Raw genomic sequence first — 27,851 nt, forward strand, 5'->3', positions numbered from 1 at the left:
CTATTACTCTTTAACTAAAAAGAATGAATGCTTATCTTTGCATAACTATAACTTTCTGAGATACACAGGTCAGTAGGATGCTACTGTAGACTTCCCTATATCCCACTCGTGCAACTTTTAAGAAATAAGTGGTGACTGTCTTGTGCAGAAGCGTAGGGGCATAAGTCATTCAACTCAGTTCCTGCAACATATCTAGGCCATCAAAACAGACAATCCTAAGGAATGTCAAACTTCTGCAAAATACAGCATTTCCTTAAACTGTTCCCTTCTCTCTTTGAACTTCAGTGCAAACCTCACTTGGAAGTGATGAAGAAGCAGCATCCTGTCATAATGGCCAGGGTGTGAAGCTTCATCTATCCAAGAAAGTTTGGAAAAATCCCCAGCCCAGCCTGTCACCTAGTCCAATAGCCAAGATGAGTGCATGGAGGCTGACATATGTGAGTGGGTTGCTCTATATAACTGCCTCACATATTTTGGCTACTGGCACATTCTAGAATCAAGCAGATGATGTTTTTTGGGCTCTGGAAAATGTTGGGGACATGGTACACTGGCCAACTGGTAAGACAGGTGGGATGCACTGTATGATTTATTTTTATATCTTTAAAAAAAAGGTGTGGGGGGGGCCTGACTGTGGGCACAGTCTGATATAAATTCGGTGACAGCAGTCTAAGACATCTGCCTCCATTCAGGTACTCTGCTGCTTCTCTCTTCTGTGTGATTAACTCAGTCTGCTGGTGTAAGGGTGAATCAGAAAACAGCTTCTGGAATGGTCCCTGTGGCTTGGCAGAAATAAAGATGCTAGAGTGTTCTTAGAAGAATGATTTTGGGGTGGAGAAGGTCTTTTCAGAGGGTGCATGCATGGCTACCTGTCACTGGCAATGCCACAATAGGGATGACAGGGAATCAGGACCAGGACACCTCACCTCTGCTCAAACAGTGCTCAGCCTCAGAGGGTGACACAGGGAGCTGGTACTTGAGCATTCAGCTACAGCTGACACCTGATCTGAGCTATAAGATGTGCACGTCCAATGCACAATGCCTAATTTAAAGGAGTTAAATTTAAACCAGCTTTTAAGTACATGGTTGTAGGGATGAGGAATAGATTTAAAAAAGGATATCAGTTGAAAATGCTGTGCTGCTGCTCCAACAACCTTTTCTCACTCAAGCAATCTGAAATGCACGATCTTTGGAAAAGAATTCTTGGTGAAGCTCACCATGAAATCTTCAATGATAACTAGATCCATGTATGCCAATCACTACTTTCTTAAGTATTGTGCTTTATGCCTTGTATAAAAATTTGTAATATTGTTATTTCAGACTTTAGAGTTCAATTTTACACATGCATATTGCTTCAATCTTGTTTGATTTAAACTGATTCGTAGAAAAAGGAAAAAGCAAAGACTTCATGCCAGGTTTTGTCAAGTGCTTCTACTTTAAGAGTGAGAACTGTAACAAAGTCAAAGATTGGACTCAATGACCTCAGAGGTCTTTTCCAACCTAATTGATTCTGCGATTCTATAAATGAAAAAATCTACTTCAGTTACAAAAAGCAGAGGATCATCTTTAGGTCCACAGGCTACAAATCACTTAACTTGACTTTTAAATACTTCAGTGAACCAAGAGATAGAATTGACACTTAAGTGATCTTTTATAGATTTGTGTGTTTTTCCAGAGGAACTTCTGTTTCTAATAGCCAGCCAACAAAAAAATACAATGACCAGAGCCATTGATTGATCTGTGGCAAACACAATGTAGAATAGAAATAGTCTGCTTTTATAAAGCATGTTTACTTCATAATTTTTAATATTTTTCCATAAATATCTATGCAATACTCAACATGTATGGTATGATCCAATACAGGTATAATATATGTACATTTTACATATCAGATAATATTAATATAATGGATATGGTTCCTAAAATATTGAAAAGTGGCTATACAGTTTCTATCACAATTCAGAAAATGGGGCATGGTACAAAAATCTACTTAACTAACAGTGCCAACCAAACAGTGTCAACCAGTGGAAGTGCCAGCAGAAATCCAGTTAGGCAACATGACTAACCAAATGTGATGGTCGTTACATATATTCTTACATAAATATATGTATGTGCATTTTTTTCTTAAAATACTTTGACATTTTTAAAAGCTGCCTTCAGAAATCCACTGGAATAACGAGAAGCCAAAGCCTCTAAACTGTAGCATAACATGGTTTAGTGTTCACCTGCATGGTACTTCCCTTGAGGCATATTTCCAAAAAACAATCCAATAAAGGTCTTCCTTTAAAATGTTAACAAATGACTAATTTGATTACTCTGTAAGTTCTGATAAAACTACAAATAAAATATATGAAACAAAAACTTTAATGTAAAACAATTTTAGAAGACTTTAATGGAATTTGCTATCTTTTTACCAGTATTTTCATTATTTCTGAAAATCATATATGGGAAACTGTGGATGCTTATCCTTTCTGGAAATTATATTTTATAATGGTGTCTCAAGATAATGGAAAACATGCTACTTTAAAAAATTTCTTTAATGAAAACGCAGGACATTTTTCATGGCATCTCAAAGCACATAGCTGTCTTGTAACAAAAAAAAGCTGCTGTGCATCTTGGCCAAACATCTTTGTGGTTTATATGTATTTTTTCATCATCTGAGTCAGAAAAGGAGTACAGGAGAGTGGTCAGTGATGCATTTATTAAAGGCTTTCCTAATCTCCCATATGTTGACCAAACTCCAGTCAAAACCATTTATCTTTGAAATCATCTTTGCTAATCTTAGCAGCTACCAGTTACATTCAGTATGCAAAAAATACTCAGATAATTAAGGAAATGTTGGGGAAACATTTTGATGTACTAATTTTAAACCACTATGGACAATAAATTATCTAATTAGCAGAAACTTATGACAGATTATGACAGACTTCTAATTTGTTTTCCAGAAAACCATTCAAAATAAGAAATTGCTTCTGGCTGTACCTCAGGTTCCCATTCTGCAAAATGGGGATTCTGCTTCTGATTCTTTCTACAGATGGGAAGTATGCTATTAGACACAGAGTTAATAATATTAGTAATAACAGCTTACTGCTGCTATTATGATAATTACTGTTTCAATTATGTCTATTAGATATGTGGTACTATTCACTATTTATAGTTTTTATATTCTGTGTGGAACTAAGGTGGAATCAAGACCTAACTACTGCGTTTTAGGAATAACCACAAGGCGACACCTGGCTGCAACTAATAAGATGCAATAATGTGTGTCTGCACACAGTCTTAGATGGACTGCTGCATTGGGTGCAGAGAGGCTATGGCATCCATACCCTTTGAACTCATAGGCTATGTATTCCTATGTTCCCAGATCCAAATCTGGCTGACCTGATGTCAAGGTCAATGTGAAGCAAATGCCCCAAAACAGGGTAACCAAATTTGGGTCTGCAACAAAGGAGTGGAGCTGCCAGGGGCGCAGTTCCTGTGAGCCAGCTCAGGGCTATCAGGTCTCACTGACGGAAGAAGTTTTTTGTTACACAGCTTACAACTTATTATATGAGCCTGAAAGAAACTTAGTATCTTAGAGCCTCCCATTTCTTTACTAAACCAAATTGCCAATGAATTCAAAAGACACTAAAGATGGACTTACAGTTGAAGACACACACATAAAATGATCAAGTTTGGGTTTTTTTCAGAAAATCAAATGGAAAAAAATGGCCTGGAGAAGTCTCTGTGGGTTGAAATTTCCTCCTCCCTTTTCTCTCCAGTTACAGAAGAATCTAGTTGAGTTATTCAGCTCACCACTACTCACTTCTTTTATGGGAAAAAAAAAAAAGTCTTTGTGTATTAGAAGGACAGCAAAGGAGAAGAACCTAATATGTAACAAATCTCCTCCAGCCAATTATAGGACTAATTGTCATTTCTATGGTAAAACAAATTATGGAAGCTCATCCTTCAAAAGACAAAGACAAAATCCACCTCCTTGTAGAACCAAATTCTTTCTAATTGTAATTATATTGCTTATGACTCTGTCCTTTCTTGCTTACTTACTACCTCTACAGAAAGGGTTAATTTCCTGTAAACCTAATTCCTTACCTGTGGCTTCTTCCAGTGTGGCAACATCCAGTCTGGGGCTGTAATTTCCATAACCAGCAGCAGTAAAAGCACGAATCTGGAAAACATACACTGTTCCTGGCTTTAGATTATTAATAGAAGCTGAAGTGGACTTGGTTTTCACTGTTGAATAGGTCCTCTCCCTTTGATCCTGGAAACAATAAGACAAAGGATTAAATGACATTTACAGATGAGATTTTATCATGATTGCACAACAGCAACTGACAGCCAGCGTGGGTAGTTTATTTCAATTTGCTGAATGCTCTTTTCCCCCAACAACAAAAATAAAGCATACTCTGTGGAGTATTACAAAACATTGTCAATGCAATGAAGAGCTCTAAGTGTAACATAAAATTCAAATGGGATGCTCATGTTGTTATTCATAAAACATCCAAACAAAAAATGATTGCTTTTCTAGCTCTGATTAAATTTTGTGAAATTTTGATGAGAAATAACCACAGCTTCCAGGGGAATCTGTGGAGTCTAAACAGTTCAAGGACTGGGAAATTTGTTCTCTCATGGTCAGAACATGACAAACACAGAGCCGCACAACCTGCCTTCATTCTGCATTAATTCAGTTTACAGCTGTCAGAATTTCTTTATTTCTAGAGTACTTAAAAGTTATCATGAATGAAGTCAGACATTATGAAATGGATGGCAAAACTCTGACTGACATCATTACTTTGACATTCTACCCTTCCAACACCTCTAAAAAATATAATATCGCCAATGTATAATTGGCTGGATTTTGCATAATTTCTGAGGTCCTTAACTCAGTTTTCACTTCAGATTTTTATCTCTGGCTTTTAGTCTTTTCTCAGTTTTAGACTCTATGGCATAAAGGAGAACCCAGGGAAAGAAGCTCAGTATGACACTCCACAAATTTGAAGCTGTAAGATTACAAACCCTATGAGTAATAACTCACTTTCAAATAGTACAAAAGCTGTATCACAGATCATTAGAGTATTCAAAAAGCTCTACTTATTCATCACATTTACTGACACAGATTATCTTTCAGCATAGATATGTGAAGCCCTGTTGATTTTTGGTGGCAGATGCAACCCTGATTTGAAGGGCAGAAGAGATGAATTAACCAACCATCTGAATGCACCACATGACCAGAGAAGCATGAGCCGTACGCAGCAGTGCTAATGAGACGGATACAGAGGGAAGGAATAAATCTGTAACTCATTTCAATAATACTTCACCAGCTAAAAGTGATGGAGAGCCTTCCCCTTAGCCGACAGTAAAGTAACAAAGGCTTTTGCTGAAATACAGGGCTATACAGAACATACACGGTTTCTTTTCTCAGATTCAGTAAGGGCTTCTCCTGGTTCCTGCCCAGTCTGTTATTTGAGCAAGCTCACTGTCTTGGCTAGCAACAATTTTCCATATCTTCTCCAAGAGAATTTAAATCATCTGTAAGTGAGGACCATGGTGGAATGTATGTTGGTATGTGAGAAAGAACAGGAATGCTCGAGAGACGAGAAACAAGTGTAAGGAAACCATAAACAGTCAGGTTCAGGACTGTAAGCCACAGTGGAATTTCAGTTTGGGTTTTGATGCATAAACGAGGCTTATTTGAATTGCCAGCAGTCCTTGTATTCAAAAATAAATAAATAACAAAGAAATAAAAATAACCTGTGTTAGAAATCTCAGAGGACAGACTTACTTTGGAGATTTCAGGCAGTTTCCATTCCAGCCCTAGCCAGAAGTGAGAGGTGAAAAAACCACATATCAGAGTATTTCAGAACGACAAAAATGTTTGATTTAATTTGGCTCTAAAAGGAGCTGAAAGTTCAAATCCTTTCATTTTTTTTTCTTTTAAACTAGTGGAACAAAACTTAAACAGCCTCTCTCATTCTGAGCAAGAAAATTATGAAGTAATTCTAAAGCTGAAATGCATTTTTTTGGAAGGAAAACAAGCATTTAAGTATTTATGCAAAAATTTCCTCAGTTAAAGATATAGAGTCCAGTTTATCTGTGACTGTTAGAATGAGCTTTTTATTCTCTTTTATTAATTTCACTGTAGTAAGTATAATACTGGAAGATCTCCTTCCATTACAAAAGAACTTTTACATCAGTTTTTCTCTTCACAAATGTAGAAAACTGGCAAGGAGATTCTGCTGGTTATTTAAAGTTGCATGAGTTTATAGGGAAAATAATAAAAACCACATTCTAAAAGCTATCATATGAAAAGCTGGGTATCTTGGTCATTTTTCTGTCATTTTACGCTACCCATTTAAATTATTTGTTTTATTTGAACAGATTAGAAACTGCTCTGCACACTAAAAAATCCAAGGTTTTTGGTGCTCAATTTCTTTCCTCTTTTTTTTTTTTTTTTTTTTTTTTTTTTTTTTTTTGGTGTAGAGCACACTTTTGCCCTTGGTAAATATGTAAATTTTTAAAAATACTTGGACTTTATTTGTGTGTGTATGTACACACACATGCTGGAGGAACAAAAATTACCTGCTAAAATTAGTAAAATTTCCTCCGAGGAACTGTTTAGCTATCTGTACCTATCTGCTAGATTTTGTTATAAGAATCACTAGAGTGAACAACTTAAACTGGAAGTTAGCATCAAAAAATAAAAATTTTATTCCTTTCCCAAATCATATAAAGAACTTTTGATAAGTATATTTGTGTTATTCAGCACTGAAAATTAAATATGACACTTGATATTAGATCCAATCTGGTCTGAATTTACCTAATTCTGTGTTACCTATTAAGCTGACATGCTCTTTTTGATACAGGGGTACTGTTACCTTGCTTGCAGAAATGTCTTCATGAGTGATCACAAAGGAGATCCTTTATCTTTTTTTTTCGTTTTAATTCTTTCTTTTTTCTCACGGAAGATTTTATAAAAATTAGGAGTATGTTATGTTATGCAGTAAATTTCCCAGGGAATCTGGAGGAGTCAAACTTAGTGTGGGTCCCATGACAAACACAGAGCTGTACAACCTGCCTTCACTCTGCTTTCATCCAGCTTACGGTTGTCAGAATTTTTTTATTCTGCAGTACTTCAAAGGTATCATGAATGAAGCCCTAGACATGCTGAAATGAATGGCAAAACTCCAACTGACATCAGTAAGATTGCAATTTCACTCTACCAGAAACAGAGATCACTTCATCTACTATTGAAAAGCAGCCTTCAATTCATTATTGTGTTGAGAGAACAAGTGAAAAATAAATTTCACAGTGCTGGTCGTTTTTAAAAGGACAAATAAGGAAAATTTTTTTTCCTAAAACTGTAGGAAGTGTTTTGAAAATTTTCAGACATCAAGTAGAAGCTGCCCAGCTCATAAGGAAATAAAAAATGCAGTCAAGAGTTGTACTTGATACATCATCTCAAGGCTAGAATTACATTGATGCAGAAGGAAATGAAACAAGCTTCAAATAAAATGCAGAAAAGATGAGAAAACAGCAATATAATGGTACAACTTAACAATAAAAAAAAAAAAGGAAACAAAGGCAGATTTCAAGTGTATATTTCACTTTTAGTATGCCAAAATACAATATACAAGACGCATGATAGCAATAATAATTGCAGAATTTAGCTAGTTATTAAAAACAAGCAAAATCACTGACTTTGGAGAGACGGGGTAGTTGATAGCTGATGACTTTAACACTGTTCCACAATGCAGCAAGCCAACATAAAGCAAACAACACATTGTTGCACATTACAGATAATCTTAGCACTTACTTTCTCATAATACTTGATTTCATATTCAGTAATGACTCCATTGGGATGTTCTGGTTCCTGCCAGGAAAGCTCCACGCTCCTCTGCAGCACTCTTTCTTTCATTACGCCACTAACTTGTGAGGGAGCTGTTTGGACAAGATGTGTCAATAAATAAAAAAGCAAATTTGTTGGATGCCAAAAATAAAATGTCATTACTGATCCACCCCATGCTGAGCCACTTTCATTAAGGTAAAAGAAAGCACCTTTTCATAGCTCACAATTCAAAGCTAATGAATATTCAAGCAGGACCCTATTACTGTTCATAACCTTAGAACAGAAATCAAACTAAAGTGCAAACAGCAAAAGGTGTCATTGTTTGAGTTAGTGCAAAACTGAGATTGATGGGATAGGAAAAACAATTAAGCAAATTAATTCTGATGATGATAGCAAATCAAATTTTTAGATTGATGTGTAGTAAATTCAGAGTCTAAATATTTATTGCATATGTTTCTGAAATGCACATAAAAATAAAAATAATCTTTTAGAAACAAAATCACATTTTAGGCTGACTTGATATGACTAATTCCAATTCTGCTTAGAAATAATCTCTCACAGTATCTGATTACAATATGACGGTGATGAAAACAACTTTGTTAAGAGACTAAGCCCACTCTTTTACATTAGTTCAAACCTTTCCAGGACATTCTCTCTTTAGAGCGGAAGTTTCCATATTTGGTCTTGGCATTTTTGAAAGTGCAAGACAATTTAAGAAGTAGATCTTATGAAACAAAGGGGACACTGTCTCCCTCCACCTCAGTCTACAGAGATAAAAATACATGCATGCTTCATGCATGCACAGGTACATACACTGAGTTTCCTAATAAACATCACCCACAAACAAGGAGCTTTTGAAAATAAAAACCCCCAAACCCAATATAAAAGCATTATAGAGACATTGACTCTCATATAAAAATGTTTAAGAGAGAATGTAATAAAATGTGAGAGACTGAAAAAATAACTCACTTTCTCAACTTATCTCTAATGAAAAAGACAGCAGGTATTTTGCTGATGTGCACCATCAAAGGAGGCCAAACACCACAGTCTTCCTCACATGCACACTGAATATAGAACAAAAGTCCTGTAAAACTATAGCACTTCGAAAAACAACTATGGTATTGGAACCATGCAGAACTTGATCTTGTTCTCAATCATTTTAATGGAAATCAATTTTGGTCATGCAAAAGACAAAGAAAGAGAGGACCTGACCTTCAGCCCCCTACAGTAAAAAGCTAAATGATATTTACATGTATAAGGACTTGGTCTTGGAGCAGACTTAGACACAGGAAAGGGGTCTGAGATAAATTTATTAGAAATAATATACTAGAAATAATTTTAAAGATATTAAATTAGAGATAAATTTATGTATATCTTTTTCTAACACAGAATCTAATTGTGATTATTTTCTGAATTTTTTGTTTAAAAAACCTGAAAAGTTTAAATATTTCAGGTAAAAAACCACCACCTTATTTCGGAACTGTGTATAAAGCTTTTAGTATGTAAAAACATGTAAACTCTTCAGATAAAACACAATTCTTACCCCAAGTAACAAGGTGACCTTCACTTTCTTTAGTTTTTTAAAATAACATAAAACATCTAGAATGCACACTCCTGTATCATTAAGTATAAAAACATAATGATAAAATTAAAATACCTGGAGCAGAATCAAGAAAATAACCCTCTAAACATTAAGTTGGATTGTTAACTTCTTACTGCAATTTTGAAGTTTCTAGGGGTTTTTTAAAATTATAAAATGTACATTCATGTAGGTTTTTAAATTAAATTTGTTTACTTTTCATTAGAGGCTCCAAGAATCCATTAAAACTAGGGATTGAAGCCATGCGTGATAATTTTCATTATGAACTACTATGCTGTATATAATCAATACAATCAAAGTTGAAGATCTCTTAATCTAGGCTGCCTAACTGATAAAATCATAAAATTGTATCAGACAAACACCATGGGTTGCTGCACAAAACCAGGATCAGTCTCCTTGCATTCTCTTTCTAAAAGCTTAGAGTATTTTCACTCTTTAATTAGTGAAATATATTCTTTTTCATAGCTGGGACTCCAGAATGCAGCAAACTAATTTACTGTCTAGTTTTCTTTGACATGATTAACTAGTTGTCTTCTTTGCCTAAATGAGTAGTTCTGCATCCTGAATGAATTTCAGAGAGGTCATTATTTTTCATGTATTATTTTCTAACTCATCCAGATAAATATTTTTCAGATTGCTAATCTTACATTTTCAGATGTCCAAAATTGTTAATGTTGGTATTTATCATGGAACAATTTTATATTACCTAGGTCACTGGAATTTGTTCTCCACTTTTTGTTTCCTGCTTTTTGTTTTTGCTTATCAAATTTTTTCATTCCATTGGCCACAGCATTCATTTTTCTTAAAGCAGTGACGCCAAATGAACTTGATATTAGTTAATTCTGTGTACATGGGGAAGGAACAGGAATGCAAAGGAGGAGGGACTGAGAGAGGGGGAAGATTTTATTTGGGGAAATAAAATGCACTGTGACATTCCTACTTAAGACCTGTACAAAGCACATCACAAACAGGCATATTCCATTCTTAAAGAATTTCCATTCCAATTAAAATCCCAGTGATTTATCAACATTGCAAGTCAGCATTCAAAATGGTTTGGTTTGGGGTTTGTGTGGGGGGTTTCTGGTAGTTTGTTCTTGTTTTGGATTTTCTGCACCCAAAACTAAAACAGCTGTGCTACTTTTGATTGTTAGAAGAACCACACGAGGAAGAAGAGGAAGTCCAAACCTACAGTCCAACCTTGCGTATGTTGGCAGCTCTGAAGACAATTATGTTGCATATAATTCCCATACCACATGAGATTCCTAAAATGCAGTATGCTACCTAACCTTTTTTTGGGTTCCCATGTTTTTCAGGGGAAGAAGGCAATCATTAAATTGACTGAAGCCAGAGTATCCTCCTCTGGCAAGGAACACCAGTTTGTTTTCACTGCACGGAAATCTCTTCAAACTAGAGCAGCCACATAAGCCAATCCATTGATGTGAGAGGGTAGGCTATCTTTATCCTGCCTTTTGGGCTGCATCTCTTATCTCTGCTTAATGAGAGTGTACAGGTCAGAAGCATTTTGTTCTTTATTCTAGTATAATAATTTCCTCTTTATTCTCTCTGTGGCTTTTTTACAGATGGTTTTACATTCATGGTTTTTTTTTTGTTCTGGCTTCCTGAAACCTCCTTTTAAAGGTTTAGCCAATTTCTCATTGCCTATCTATGCTAATTAATTAACAACTTTTTATGGTTTTGAAACAACTATATTTGAGCAAGCTTGAAAATGAGTTAAAGAATACAATTCATCCTTACATACAAGATAAACTAGGGAATTAAATTATCAGGAAAAAAAAAACAAAAACTCTATAAAAACAGGATTAAAAATAACATTTTTGTTCTCATTTCTAGCTAAACCAATAATGATAATAATAATAATAGCAATAATAATAAACTACTTCAGGGTTTTTTTTTTCTAGTAATCTACTTCTTGCCACTGCACCTCTAACGAAGTCTTTCATGACAACGACACTTCTTACAGCATTTCTAGACAACTAAGTACCCAGTCCTGAATGACTTGAGCATGCATAATCCCTACCATATCACTTCAGGTTACAAAGAAGCATCACTTGACAGAATCATTATTTCCATAATATATTACACAGGGGGATACAGGCTGTTCAAAACACCATTTGCTATCAACTTTCTTTCTGATATACCTCATCTCTTTTTTTTCTCCTTCCTGCTGACACAACATCCAATGCATCAAACACACACAGCCTCTCAGGGCTAACAGGCAGATGTACCTACACATGCTGCATAAGAAAGTACTTTGAGAATGACAGGCCCTCAGCACACTCATTCACCTTTTTTAAATGCTTCAAATATACCATTCAGCAAAAGAAAAAATTGATTTTCCCCAGGTTTCAACATCACAGACACTGAGAAATATAACTCTGCTGGGTTTTACTGATAAAGCCTTCAAGTTATATAGATTTCAAGCTGGTCATCATTTTCAGATCAAGTTATAGAAAAAGTTAAAACTGAGGTGACAAAAAGAGCAGGATATTCCAAGGATATATACTGCTCCAGAGAGAATATTGCATCTGGTAGATTGACGTGTTACATCCATGCTGCTAAGCCAAGCATATGGTGCATTATTAATATGTGCAATTATTGAGGTACAGAAAACTGTAGCAATTGTTTTGGAAAGTGCTACTTTTAGTCCAGAGTCATCTGAAAATGTTGTAACATAATACTGCTCATGCCTTTAATCTCTATCCTTAGCTATTCTCTGGTTCTCAAGACTAACATTTTTCTTGATCCATAGTGTGCTTTCCAGAAGACAAAGAGAGGTGTATCAGAACACACCACCACCACCAAAAAAACCAAAGCAAAACAACAGAAAACCCCCAAACAAACAAAAACCAACCAAACAAAAATGCTGAGCAAAAAAACCTCCCCAATAAAACCTGAAAATTTAATATATGTGAATATGGACTTTCATATATAAGAGGAATTAGGCATAATGCACAAATTGCTAGCACAAAATCAGATGTAAATATCTTTTTACTGAAAAAAGATAATTCAGCAAAAGAAACATACCTATCCATTTCTCAGTGACTTCTTAAAGTCCTGAATCTTGAGTGTGTCTCAATTCCATCAACAGCATCAGTCATGGGCACTTGTAATTTGATACTTTTTAAAAAGTGTCTTAGAAGCAGTATCCTGGGTGTTTAGTAGTTCATGTATATGAAACAAAACATTTAAAATCCTTAGAAATAAGGGTTTCAATCCTGCAGTCACACTTCACACAGAAAATCTCATAAATGAACAGGAGCACATGCTCCTTGTGCAGGACTAAACTCTATATTAACAAATGCCACCAAATTTATGCTTGCAACTCCAGTTTCATGACTTAACATACAAATGCTAAAGGATGAATCAGCTATCAGACTTCCTTAACCTTTTTTTTGGATTTCCTTATCTTACAACAGCAATCGTGTACTGAAGTCAATCTGAGCTTTCTCTTATACTTTCTGAAGTCTAACAATGACACTGGCACCTTGGTAGCACCCTTACAGAACTTCCTAAAGGACAAAAACTCTTGGCTTTTGGCCTCTTTAATTTTCATATCATGAAGATATGCAAGAATCATTCAAAACCACCAACTTTTCCTACAGTAGCAATGAGATCAATTTTACATGCCTGCAAAACTGTATCTAAAGGCCCAATATAAGTTTTACGTGACATAAACCATTTTTCTGCAACAGTGTTCTACAGCAGTTGAGGGGTGTTTTGAGTAGTGAGCCTGAAGGGGACATTGCTAACAGATGCAAAACATAGAAAGATGGGGATATTGACATCCCAATGGTTATAACCTACTCTGTTATTTCTTTTTAAGATGTCTTTGCTGCCTCCTTTTTCGGCAGAAATCTTTGGATAACAGAGTTGTTTTGGCTCTACATCTATTTTAAGTGAGACTGTAATCTGGCATTTTACCAATAACAAATGTAAAATGAACCCATGTATGTGTATATAGATATATATGAAAATAGTAGCAGAAAATTTTACTGTTGTTAGATCTTAAATGGTTGTTCAGGAAGAGAATACAAAACTCTTCATACTCCATTACAGTCCTGCACCCAGATTACCCCAAGGGCACCTTTCTGTCCTGGCTTTTGCACTGATTTGCTCCCAAGAGCAAGAGTATAAGTGAAGTCATAACCTGGCCTCCAACCATGTTCTGGTTTGCTCTCAAGGGAAACTTAGGCATCAGAATTGCCAAAATTACTAAATAAGAGTGGAAGGCAAACAGATTATACACCTTGAGGAATTGCAGCTGCTGCTGTCAGGGGTCTGGGGGTCAGCATGTAGCACCACACTGGTTTTTGTGCTGGTCTGAAACAGGATACCTCAGCACACATGCCCTCCCTTGCTTCAGGACACATGCCCTTGCTTACTTCTAAGGAGCTGTCTGATGTAAAAAGAGGTCAGTCAAAACCAAACCTTGATCAGGCTTGAGGGTACTGGGCAAATTTTAACACTTTACTGTATAGATATTTCCCTTACTTATATATTCTGTTTCTTAGAAAGATACAAAAGCGTTTTGCAATAAAGGAAAAAAAATAAACTGTTTATTAAGTTAATTATGCAAATTATTAAAAATTTCACAGCACTGTTAAATAGCACTAACTTGAGTGCTACTAAAGTCATGACAGAAAACTGCCACAGCTTGTCCTTGAAAAGCTTGGAAAAAAAATGCTTACATTTCACTTCATGTGTACACTAATAAGCACAATAATTTTCATGTTATTCTATATGATAATTCATGCCAAAAGATAACAGAAAAGATTACGATAACTCTTAAACTGAAAATTGTTAAGTGTATTGATAGAAATTCACAAGATCTTCTGTTTTGTTACTGTGATATTTCTCTCCCCTCAGTTAAGCCTCCACATGACAAAGCAGCCCATGATAAAAGGTTATTGAGTATCACTGTATTATGCCATTAGTACCTATTGCTTTGGATCAATGGCAGAGAAATTCCCCACTGTGTTTACAAGCTGCAGCATTCAAAAAAAGACCCAAATAAATCAGATATTTTACACTAACAATATCCTACAGAGAAACCATTTTAAATTCCTCGCTGACACACTTTACTTTCCAGCTCATAAATATAACACAGTGTGCTTACAGTGCTGGGTAAGCCATCAGCAAAGGCACACACAGTTGCTCTGAGCCACTTGGGGATGTCATGACTACATGGGAACAGGAAAGGTAGTCAAGTAATACTTGACTGCATTACTCCATCACATGTTTTGCCATTACTTTTGTGGCTGAGAAACTCTCAAAATACTTGCTGATCTACAAACAGGAACAGATGCAGTAGTTGCCCGAACACCATACCACTGAAGATCAAAAAACAGAATCATAAAATATGCTGAGTTGGAAGGGACCCAAGAGGAAAAAACCCAATAAATACATTCTGATCTCCCCTAATATCACGAGCAAATTTTTAAGAACGCTTATGCTCAAATAGCATTATTACCAAATATGTAGTGATTTACTAATTGTCCATACCTTTTAAACATCTGATGCATTTAAAATAATGGTTTGGTAATTCTTTCATTGAACTCAAAACTCAGCAGCTGGATTGGTTCTGTATGCTGTCTACTCTGGCAAAATTCTGGGGAGGGCAACTAATAAAAAGAAAGAAAAAGAACCTACCAGAAAGAAATGAAACTGTTCAGAAAGATCAGGCTGACAGCTTGTCTATCACGTTTTGATTTTTTTCTGTTCACAGTCTACTTCTAGGCCTGTTCTATGAACTCCCCTGTTTCTTCTGCCTGACATTTGGTACAAATATTACTGTTATGTCTGCATCTCATTTCTTTGAAAACTGGCAACTTGGGCATCAATCAGTGCTGAACGGATGCTGAGTTGCGTAACAAGTGACAACATCATTTCCCAAGATATCCACAACTCTTGTTTCGCGAATAAGTTTTGACATGTCAGGCACAAACCTGATTCTTACAAATGTGTTAGAGTAACAAACCACCCTTACAAATAACAGAGAGGGGCTTTAGTTCTCCTGAAGCATTTGTTTTCCTTTGCAGAAGAAGTATTTCTATGTTAATTAGCTTTTCCTTTTGTCCTGTGTTCTTTTGCGATTCATCTTTCATAACTTTTTTTTTTTTTTAAGAGAAACATCTGCCACCAGCCTTGCAGTAAATCCTTGGCACACAGATATTATTCTTCATTAAAGAAAACAAAACACCACAAAACTCCCCAAAGATGAGGATACTCTTTTCCCTGGTGGGATACTCAGACACATTATGTTCTCCTTCTGTCTACAGTCATCTCTGCTGGCAAGTGTCAATTACAGACATAGGTTTTAGGGAACGGAAGAATAAAAAACAATTTACAAGTGCTTTTCTCTGGAAGCAGACAGGTGTAATGACTGAGACTGTTTGCTGTAATTGAATTTCATGCTGTCATCTATTCAGTCACAAATAGATGTCAGCTTCAAGGATGCTACACATGGGGGAAAAAAAATAACAACAAAACCCCCTTAAATATATTCTTATTGCTACTGTATAGCTAAGTTTGCTATTCTAGTTTGACTTCAGCAAAAGCAATTTTTACTTTTAGAGAAGTGTATGAGGTGATTTAGAATTGTGGCTTTGGAGGCTTATAGGGTAGTAAGATTATATTTATTTAGTGTAAGATGTCCAAGACACAATTGAGTGAATTCCAGCCAAATAAAAAAAAGCATTTTGTTCCAGACATAGCAACCAAAATCTGGAAACAAAGTGCCATGCCAAAAAAATTAAAAACAGTTGATCAAGTATTAACAGAAAAGCATATAAATATTCCATAAAGATGTCAGCACAAAACAATAATTATCACAGTTTGATCAAACTGACGCTTCCAAAGACATAATTGTTCTGTGGGGAAAAAAAATATTACTAACATTCCTCAAATGTGTAACAACTTCTGTTCCAGCCTTCCAAATTCCTGTGAAATGCATCATAATGGCACTGCTAACAATGGGCATATCTCTGAAAGCAGCATGGGTAGTATTCACAAGGAATACAGGAAGAACTCCATGCAAGAACAGTTTGCATTCTCTTTCATATTATGAGCTGTTTTTCTCCCAAAGAACAGTAAATCTCTAGAATTTAAGAAGATGGATAAATGTCTGTCAGGGAATCTCTGCTACAGTGATAAATATCAGAAGCAGTAAGCCTGAAGTTAGTGACTATGCACAGGAGGGAAAGTCATGTCCATGAGAAGAAGGTCAGGCACAGCAGTCAGTCCATGATTCCCTAGGTCAGGACTCGTAGAAGAAGCAGTTTCACTGGCCAGAGTGAGGTCACCACTGTGGAGAACTGCCACAGACACAAACAGAATATTCAAAATTTCCCTTGATGTACAAAAATTCACGTACATTCTGACAACTGAGAAAAAATCCATTTGATACAACATTGATTGTCCCAAATGGAGTAATTTTGGATGTTTGCACAAGCTGTTAAAAAACTACTCTTGTGCAAAAGCAGAAGGAAAACCCCTTATCTTTGGGGGAATGTATTTTGCAAAGTAAAACTATTTGATTGATTTGAATATACAACATAAACTAACATCTGACTATTCAACAGAACTATTTTAGACATAATGTGCAAATTAAATTTACTTAAAAACAGCTCACAAATTTTGTATGAAAATATCTTTAATATTTTTATGTTTTCTTTTTTTACACCAAAAATATTATAACTTGTAATACATTTATAGGACTTATGCAACTACATATTGTAAACTGTCATGATTTTTAAAATATGTATCCCTACCATCTATTACACAAAAAGTAAACTCTGTACATAATTTCAAAAATATCTTAAATGCTCTTCCCTTTGAGTAGACATTAGTTCCTAAAACTCCTTATTGCTTAAAGCAACTTTGGATTTGGGGGGATTTTTTTGTTGTTGTTGTTATTTGAGAACATGCTATGGTTCAACACTTCTCCAGGTTCTGCTCACCGGAAAACTTTGCAAAAAGACTTGTCTGATGCAGAAATTTATTAAGCTGGAAACACATCAATCATTTAATGAAAGAATTTACTCTGTGGTTTTAAAAGCTGTAGAGAATCATCTTTTTTTTTTTACAGGCTTTCTAGTGGCTTTACTTCCCTGAATGCTATGAGACTCTAAAGGAAAGTTAAGTTCTGTATCCAAAGGTTAACTTCTTGGAGATTTAGATTACGAAAATGTCAATTGCACAAATTATAAACCCATTTAGCTTTCTGATTAGTTCCACTTTTAGCATACCATTTAGGGCTCAATTCTGACTTCTCATCAATTTTATTTTACTTTAGCTGCATTGATTTTATCTAAGTTATCCTTGCCTTATACCAATGGAAACAAGATCAGAACCAGGTCCTAAGGGTAAAGTAATTAAAAATGTAATTACCACAACTGATTATGCAACATAGCTACATCATTAATTTCCTACAATTTTTTTATATTTTTTTAACAAAAAGATTACAACTGATTTGCCAATTTCATAGAGAATGGTCTTTACTGTTTTTTTCAGGAGTAATTCTAGATGGGATACAGCCAATCTAACTTAGGCACTTGGGTGCACCTCCCCTTTAGGTGAATACAGCATACATCAATTAAGTGCTTAAGTTCCCCCCAGTAGGTTTGCTCCCTGTGACAGAGAGGTAACTGCATTGGAAAGATCCAAAAAGAGAGCCTGCCTGTTTAAACTGAGACCCATAAATTTTAAAACATCACTTTAAGACCTTTGAAAAACTTTCTCCACTAACTGCACGGTGAATTTAGGCACTGATTTTAGAAGAAACAGATGACCCAATAAAGCAAATAAAACTGACATATGACATTTACGTACTTTTTAGGTGAGTTAGACCCCATCTTTCTCACACACTACCTACAATTTCTTCCTTCCTCCTAAATTTTCCTTCACATTTAGGGAGGTATTCCATTATCCTTAAAGCACTTGAAGGTAATTAGCCAGGAGTTTGCTCTGACTTACCTCTCACGCAGATCTTGTAGGATCCAGCTTTCTACATACAATAGTATAAGTCTAACTCCTGATGAGCCTAGAGGTATTTTAGCAAACTGCTATCTAAATACTGTGACTACTTATATAACTCCAGCTTCACAACTGCAGAGAATCAACTTGATGATGAAAATATTCCTACGAAGTATTGAAGTCTGAACTAATATTTTATAAGGAAAAAAAATCCACAAAAAACAGCTCTGGGTAGGATTCTCTTTCAATTTTTAATGGCGCGAATAAGTAGTGACTGCATTGACTCCTTTCATCCCAAATGTTGAACTTTAATCAATATCCAGGATGAAGGAGATGAAAATGGAGCTCTTTGCAGTAACACAAAACCATGCAAAAATAAGTCAGAAAGGCTAAACTTAAAAACAACCTGAACAAACAAAGCTGGTTCTGTTTTATTGCGCATTTACTCAATATATTGGAAAAATAAGCAAAACTGAATAAGCATCTTGAATATTTTATTATGGTTCTATTTATCCTAAATAATAAACTTTAGATCTGATTCTCCATTCCCTCATTCACAGTTAGGGTATTGCGTGAGAGTAGGGTTGGTCTGTCTTTCAGGCTGCATCCAACGTAAGCTGTTCTGCTAAATGAAAGTATGGAAAAATGGTGTCTACACGCCTTTCAAGTCTTTCCAGATTGTAAAGGAGACAGCAAAAAGACCATAAAATGGGAATGTCACAAAAGCAATTAAACTTGAGTTGTAACAACAGCACATTCCCGTGTTTTAACGAAAATTACTGTTTTCCTACACAGACTGTGTAGATAATTTTTCAATTACTATTTTCCTGTGAGAGCCTCCAGGTCTTCAGTAGAAATTATTGCTACCTACAGGTATGTATAGCACAAAAGTTGCACTTGCCACCAACAGCAAGAGACTCAAATTTAGTGATTCCAAGGCCCATCACTAGCAGAGTAACTCAACTGACATGGGTGAGCAAAATGTACAATATGGGTCATATTTAGATCAGTCAAACAATACAGCATAACTTAGACCAACACTGTATTAAATAACAGAATGTGAAGGGTTGCACAATATGTAAACAGAAACAGAAATAGGACTACATCCTCTGAATAACAGTCTAATATCTTATTCATTTGAAAAAGCTCCAGTGTAATTATTTATACTCATGAATGCATTATAATACACATATTAAGATAGATATACATCAGAATCATGAACATCTATACCTGGTTTCCTTAATGAATATGGTCTCAGCACCACTTACTATATGACATGAAAAAAATAATTTATTGGTACTGGAATTTCCATGATAATAAATATACTGAATGTTCATTACTCTCCTCTAAATGTGCATGTAAAAACCCTGACTTAAAAAATAGCTGTGCTAAACCACTTAGGAACTCCTCTTATGATCATTCAATGATAAAAGTAGTCAATCTACTTATTACCTAGCTGTGAGTTTTTGTAGATCTTTATGTGAGCACTGCTAAAAAAGGGGAAATAGCAGAGACTACTTAATTTACAGTTTACTTAACTAAACAAAGATGTACTGTACAAATGCTCAGGGATAACAAAAACAGAAAAAAAAGAAAATTCCTCTTTTGTTCTTCCTAGCCAATAGTGGCTGAATTAGTCATAAAAAAAAGCTGGCAATGATATGTGCAGATTTTATTTTAAATCTCTACTTGAAGGCTTTTTCTTTTTTTTAACCTTGTCATTTCTCTAATCCAAACTAATGGTTTGTGAAATACACATATAAAGTCAGATAATAGAGAGACTCATGGCACTTTTTCACTTTTTTTAATAACATCTGTAACCACAGGAACCAATCAGATCTTTATACATGCAGTAAGTGTGCAGATTAAATAGAGTATCTTCAAATGGACATGACTGCAAACCTATTTTAGAAGTGGAACACACAACTGGCTTATCTTTATTAAAAGAACTACTACTGCATACACTACAGTCTTTAAGGTAATGTACAATTCACCATTAAATATAATTCTCCTTATCTGGACTCAAATTTCACACCCCAGTGTGCAATACCTGTGTGGACTGATCCCATCTAATTTTTCACCAGGCATATTAAAATACAAGTCCAGCATTATTAAGGTCCTTTGAGTTAGTGGAGAAGGAGATCCTGCTGGTCTTTCAGATCTTAGGTAAGCAAGTCTTAGGTGTGCCTTTAAGCTAGATTGTTTCTACAGGTGCATCCTAAGATGGAACCTACGTCACTTGACTGGTAGGACTGTTTTTTCATTCTACATCTTTCATAGGGTTTGGGCTTTTTTATAATTTCATTATCATTACTCAATATTAAATCATTAGTCTAATATTTGTTTTCTCTGATAGAAATACAGAGATGCCGATTTCTGGTATTTGTCTCAATTTATTACCCCACAGCTGGGAACTAGCCTTCCTAATTTAAACTTCTGAGTCTATGTAGTAAATGCCTAAAAATTCTCCCAAAAAGAAATCTAATCAGGGAAAGGCACTGCCCTAAAAGGCCTACAGAGAGGCATCCTTTCTGGTACAGCTCAGGCACCCAGCTAGGGAGGCTGGACTCCCCTCTGAGGGATGGTGGAAACATCTGCCACTCTTCAAGAGGTAAATGAGGCATATCCTTTAAAGAGTCTGGCTTACTCAGAGTTTAAAATTTGTGTCAATACACAACACACAGCCAAGTTTGGCAGTCGGAGTCTACCACCTACCCACCTTTCTGCTGCAGTCATTAACTTTTCTCCAGAGTGCCTAGAAACCACTCTCACCCCCTAGATACAAACAGACTTTTGAGTTTTTGCAAGTAAGTGCCACGAGATTGTACTCTATGAAGCACACGCTAAAAAAATACATAGAAATACATGATAAATTAGGATTGCGACTAATGCAGATTTGTGAGGCTTAACATGTGAACAGCTGGCCAGCTGACCTACAGCACAACAGCCATATGAATGTGTCTTAAGTGAGTCAGCATGGCCTGAAGTTGCAGGATCACCCCAAATTCTGTTTGAACTCTACTGTACAGCCAGCCCATCCAGGTTACATACTCTAGTGTTAAGAATGTACTTCTCCCCTCTTCCACTCTGTGGTAAAGTGATTGCCAAAGAATTTAAAGGAATAAAAGGGATCATCAAATTGTTTTTTAAAATATTTAGAATGTATTTTTGTATTTGTATTTAGTTAATATATATACTTAATATCAAGGTAGGTCTCAAATCACCCCACTCTCCCCCCCAAAAAAAAAACCACAGCAGGAAAGGAATTCCAAATCTGCAACACTTTTGAAGGAGATGGATTAGTTTAGTGTGAAATTATCCCATTTGATCCTTTCTTTTCATACTAGCCCGTAGCTCAGGGAATATGGTCCAAGAAGGAAGATGGGAATATGGTCCAGGGAAGGGAAGGGAAGGGAAGGGAAGGGAAGGGAAAAAGAAAAAAGAGAAAGGGAAAGGGAAAGGGAAAGGGAAAGGGAAAGGGAAAGGGAAAGGGAAAGGGAAAGGCTGGCTCTTTTTATCAGTGCATTCTTTCTGAAAAATCTGTCTCATTAAATTTAACATGAAAAAAGCAAAACCTAGAAAAAAACTGGCCCAGTCCTGACTGGGTATCAGTAGGTGAGGTGCCATGACTGGTCTCAAGTACTGGCTCAGAAGTTCCAGAAGGTCAGGAATGCAAGAAGCTGGCTAGAGTTTAAAGGAAGCTTAACTGTTGAGGGAGAAAGCCATTTTAATGACTTACCAGAGGCTTACAGAAGGTTAAGCTGTCTGAATAGATACAATGACTATAAAAACGTTAGACAAAAGAAATTCTCCTACCTATAGAATATCAATGTTTATCAGAGGAGCTTTATCTTGTTCTTAACAAGTTGAATCATGCAAAAAACAAGATCAATAAGGGAGGATGCCTTTCAAGCTCCACTGTTGCATAATGAAAATTACTTTGAAGAGCTGGCTGTGTGTTCATGAAGAGTTAGAAAACTGTCCCTGCAGGCGCTGGTGACATCAGGCAGCTCAAAATACAGTATTTCACTTGAAGCATATCTGACTCATTCTATTGGCATAAACATCACATGTTTAGCATTAACTGCCTTTACAACCAGCTTTATAAATATAGCTTGCTTCCCTTTCCAACGGCTGTCTTCTCCTTTCTTTTGTTGCAAATATTTTTGCTTGTTACTTTTGCCTCTGACAGTTTGACAGTTATTACCTTAAGACATTGCAGGTGTTCTTTAGTTCTTTCCAAAGAATCATCTAGGTACCTAAAGCCTTCAGCACATTAACAGGTGACTAATTTTTAATGATACACCTAAAAGAATAAAGCTCAAAGGCAGAAAATACAAATAAAAATGAAAGGATGACAGGAGCACTTTATGTTTTTTAAAAATCCAGTGGTATTATTTTTATGGCAATATGAAGAAGAATCTAACCACTAGCACTTTATAACATGGCACTGTAACAGGTTATAACAAATGGAACACACTACACTCTTAATTAGGCTATTAATCAGCAGAGTGAAAGGTGGATAGACAGCGTTGCCATTTGCTCAAGATACAGATTTCCAGATTGTCACCAGTTATCCAGATAGTGGCAGTTTTGCTGGAATGCTGGTTTTGCTTAAACAGTGCCCTTTGCCCCAGTCATTCTGGGACTAAAAGTTAATCTCCCTTATTTCCTTTGTTTCTACAGCAAAGTCCCTTTGCCAGTAATCAGGATGTACGAAGACATCCAGAAATGTCCCCTAGCCTGTATCAGCTTTTCCTGGATAGAGCCACAGGCTTCTCTGAATAGAAGTTGATATGGTCAAAACTCTTTCTCCTCCCAGAATAAAGTAGATGAGAAGAAAGGTCAGCTTTCCTTCTATATATCTGTTATCCTATTATTTCTTATAAATGTAGGATGAGACTGATTTTAACTTTTTTCTCTATAGAATTCCTATCTTCCTTCCACCTTCTCATTTTGTTTGTATTGAAATGTAAAACCAAAGTCCTTCTAGTTCTTGACTTAACTATGATTTATGTTGTTTCATGTATTTAAATGCTTTCAAAGTTTGCAAGTAAAGTCGTGATGTTTAAATAACAAAATGGTAGAGCCTAATGAAGACTTTAGTGTCTCTACTGTTGAAGAACCAAAGAGCAAGGAAAAGACAAGCTTCTTACATATAGCAAAATAGAGATATTTTAAGGAAGGCTATATCCAGTCACCAAAAGGATGGGTATGAGAGGTGACCCAAATTTACATATAGTTAAGAGCAACCTCAGAAAGTTATACTTCTAGGTCTCCTCTAATATTACTACAGAAAACCTTCACTTAACTGCAGTTTAACTTAAACTTTTACTTACAACAGAAAATCTTACTACAGAAGACTGTGCTGTTTGCTGTGGCGTTTGCCCATGGCAGATGAAGAGGAGGATTAAAAGTTACATATGGTTTGTTTAAGAGACAAATATGCTTGAATAGAAATTGTCCAAATTGGGCTTTTTTGTACATCCTACAACTATCTTCCATCCTTTTAATTGCAAATGGTAAATCTCTTAAAAATAATAAACGGGATATGGTACCCCTTTCCATCCCTCTTTGTTTTGGAACAATTATCTAAATTTGGTCAGTAGAAAGCATCCATACCACTAGCCTGCATCCCCCAAAGGACTGGAAGGCATGTGATGCAGTGTGTACCGCTTGAGAAAGAGGCCCCAAGAGTAAAATGCTGCTAAGGGCTGGAAAAACAAATTATGTCTTTGCATCATTGGAATCATCCAGCCTTGTGTTAGATCACAGATATAATTTAAAATAAAAAGAAAATTACGTGACCAGAATAAAGAAGCAATCTTAATGAAATTCATTTTTGTCCTCTTTCTTCCTGACTCTTTTGTCATGGTATTCAAACACAGTTTTCTTCTAAATGAAATTAATGTGTCTTTTTTCAAATTCTCAAAAGATTTGTTTTTTAAAGGTAGCTATTTTGAAATTGCAGTCTTAAAAATGGTTTATTTAATGCACTTTATAAAACTACTTCTCTCTTAGACATATACTTTTATGTACTAATTTGGTGCTTCCATCTTTCTTTTTAACTTTCTAAGCTTATTTTACTACTTGCATTTTTTACAGCTCCAAGGTAAACAACAACCTCACCTATGTACATCAGGATATGGCTCTTAAACTCTCTGCACAATGAAGGCTGTGCTACCGTCTTTCAGTCAAGATGTATCACCTGGCACTTCTTTTGTTTGGTTGGCTTATGTATTTTCTGGTCTACCTGATTCATTGGAGCATTGGCTGTGAATAGAAGCTAATACACCTGCTTTGTTTTCACTGCTCACAAGTTAAATAAGTCTGCTCACCAGAAACAATCAATACTACAAATGACTTGTGCATTAATGACATAAAAGAAACAAAAAAAGTGTTAAACTGATGACCCTCTAATTATCACATCTTTATTGAGGCATTGTCTGCATATTTATAAATGCTGTTGGACTTTTATATAGCCAGGGCATTGATTTTTGCCAATTAATGAATCTCTGTATCCTGAAAGAATCCTATTCTGATTACACAGAGATGTTATTGGGAAAACACTGTAATTTTTCATTTTAATGTTCTTTTATTTGTGGGAAACAGCAAACTGAATTTGCTGGGATAATTATCATGCCCAAACCAACTAATAATAAATATCATAAACTAAACAAACCAAACCCACCAAAGTGATGCTGATAATAAAATAAATCACTCCCTCATGTTTCCCTGACAAAAAAAAAAAAGGTAGTATGCCTATGCAAAGGCAATCCTGAGTTTTGCAAGACAGGTTTTATAGCAATCAGGTGCTACTGTAGCAAATATTTATTTATTTTTAATAGGTTCTCTCATTTCACTTAAAATATGTATTGTTTATAAGCATTTACTAAAACACTGGGGAAATACCACTTTTGAAGCATATTGATTAAGAAGTACAGAAAACGAGGAATTTCATTACTAACAGAGATACAGCTGCCTTAGGTGTTAGAAATTTTCATCTAAAATGGAGTTGGGGAACTACAGTACCTTAAGCATCAGCATCTGGTGCAGTGACTGGAAGGTGTCTGTATGTGTCATTCTCTAGTGGTAATTTCAGACCAGAAAACCCAGGTTCACCATCATGCAACTTTAGGCACCAAATGGCACACCAAAGTTAAAAAAAAAATCTCCAAGACTCAGAGTAAAGTCACCTTCTGATTTAACATCCCTATGTCTTCCTGTTGGATTCATGAGAGTCTTAAAAAAACCCCCAACTTTATCACTAAAATACAGTCTTCTGGGTAGGTGCTAAACTTGATAAGGATTAAAATTAGGCCTGTTTCCTTATCTAGAAAGTGTATGTGTCTGAACTTACACAGATATACTGTCCCATGGGAGTCTGGAAAAACAGTTTTTTGGTCAAAATGTGATATACTGTGCAAATCCAATCTCAGTTGGCCAAAGCTTGCCCAAAAGGTCAGCAAAGCTAGCACAAGGGATAAAACACAGCATGACAAAACACTAAACAACGGCCCAACAAAAGGATGTTTCAACGGAAATTAACAGTGCTTACTTCCTCATTATTTTTTAAAATTTTCTTCCCTCTTCCTTCTTAATTGTGGAAATGGTGGCATCCCTTTCTAAAGCAAGGTGAGAGGAGAATTCAGGGCACTCAGTTCACAGTGAAATTCCTGCTTTAAAAGCTGGGTCTGCTCAAGCATAAACATCAATCTAGTGATATATGCTAACTAAATGCAGGAAAACAAAATCATGAACTCACTGTATCTCTCTTTCAAATAGGGTTTCCCCCTGTATATCTAGGAGTTGGCCACAGCTCAAGGAGACAATGCTCCTGCCACTCAAAGGAAATTGTCTCAGAAATGCCATTCAAACATTTGCTGCTTGTATGACTGGTATACACAATGCTGAATATTAAAAACTCAGCTTTTATTTATTAATTACACCCATGTATTCTTGCTCCTTTGTTTTACAGGTTGCAGTCAATTTATAGAAAAGTCACTACAAATCCGGCCTTGCAAAGAAAATTTAGGACATATTTTTGCAACTACTAGTATTGCCTTTGAGAACTACTCTGGAAAAGAACTGACTGTAACGAGCTGGAGTATCTCAGGAACGAGGGAGTGCGTGGGTGAGATGCCCTGATACTTCTATATCACATCTTCCCTTAACTACAGTCATTACAACCCTTTTTTATTCACCAAAAGTGAATTTTGCTCTTAAGCTCTGGCCACCTGAGAACAGGCTTTCAAAGGCAGAAAAAAAAAGGGTGCCATAATTTTATTTTTAAAATGATGGCTTAAGGGATACTTCTTGTGCTCCTTTTTACTTTTTTTTTTTTTTTTTTTAAATATAGACATTTCCATGGGGATATAAGGTTAGTTTTTTCGCTGAAACAAATCAGTAGAGTGCCAGAGAATGTTTTAATTTAATTTCTATTTATGTATTACATACGTAAATTGTTTTGGTTTTGTGCATAGGGAACAAAATTAAAGCCACTGTTATACAACTTAATAATTCTGACCAAAATTTAAGTTCACATGTTCTGATGTTACACATAAGATTTTTCGTCATTACAACAGCATTTTTTTGTTTGGTTGGTTTCAGGGGTTTTTTTATGGTTTTGTTTTGGTTTGGTTTTGGGGTTTGTTTGTTTGTTGTTTGTTTTGTTTTGGGTTTTTTGGTTTTTTTTTTTTGTGTGTGTGTGTGTGTGTGTTTCTGTTGTTAATAGAGTCATATAGCTTATACCTCTCTAGAAGTAACTTAGTGTTTGGTTCATAAGGCACACAGCTGTTACACATGTATACATTGAAATATTAGGGTATTCATTGAAAAGAAAATTCTGCACTAAAGTAAGTCAGATGGTTCATCATACCAAGATTAAAAAATGTGCACTATAGAATATAATTATGTAGCAATGATTATCTATTCTAATATATATTATTGTCTCCATGTAATGTAACTCATATCATGCATATATAATACATGTAACAAATAATAAATCTTTAGAATACAGCAATGAATAACCTAGTTACAAATACTTAGACAAAAATATCTATTATTAATTAGATATTAGATTTAATTAGACAAATAGTATTTAATTTACTTATTTATTTGGATTTAGCACCCCACCAAAATAACACCAAACACAAAAACAAACAAAAGCACCTATAAGATTCAATATTTTATAATATCTGAATTCAGCAAAATTCTCATTGTCAAAAGAATTTTCCCTGGTAATTATTTACATTTTTTTGCTATTAACAGTATTTCTAATATTAGAACTTTCTTTAAAAAAACCTACAACAATCAAAAATGACTAGCATAATTATTCATTTTAAAAAGCAGAAGTAAATTTTTCTGGGTTTTACTGTGAGTTTTTTAACCTGAAGTCTGGTTACCTGCGTAGCAGTC

The 27,851-nt window shown here is 35.4% G+C and overlaps 1 protein-coding gene across 7 annotated transcripts in view; it reads right to left on the bottom strand.

Annotated features, from left to right (window-relative positions):
• EPHA7 (EPH receptor A7) overlaps positions 1–27,851 on the bottom strand; it is a 202,245-nt gene that overhangs the window by 75,137 nt on the left and 99,257 nt on the right. For all 7 annotated transcript variants that reach the window (XM_017739527.1, XM_017739524.1, XM_008637722.2 and 4 more), the window contains exons 6-7: positions 7,808–7,932; positions 4,087–4,255 (exon numbers count right to left, since the gene is read on the bottom strand). In XM_017739527.1, coding sequence (XP_017595016.1) covers positions 4,087–4,255; positions 7,808–7,932 — 294 coding nt within the window. The remainder of the gene's footprint in view (positions 1–4,086; positions 4,256–7,807; positions 7,933–27,851) is intronic.

Source organism: Corvus brachyrhynchos, unplaced genomic scaffold (assembly GCF_000691975.1).
Source record: "Corvus brachyrhynchos isolate BGI_N302 unplaced genomic scaffold, ASM69197v1 scaffold14, whole genome shotgun sequence".
Classification (NCBI taxonomy): domain Eukaryota; kingdom Metazoa; phylum Chordata; class Aves; order Passeriformes; family Corvidae; genus Corvus; species Corvus brachyrhynchos.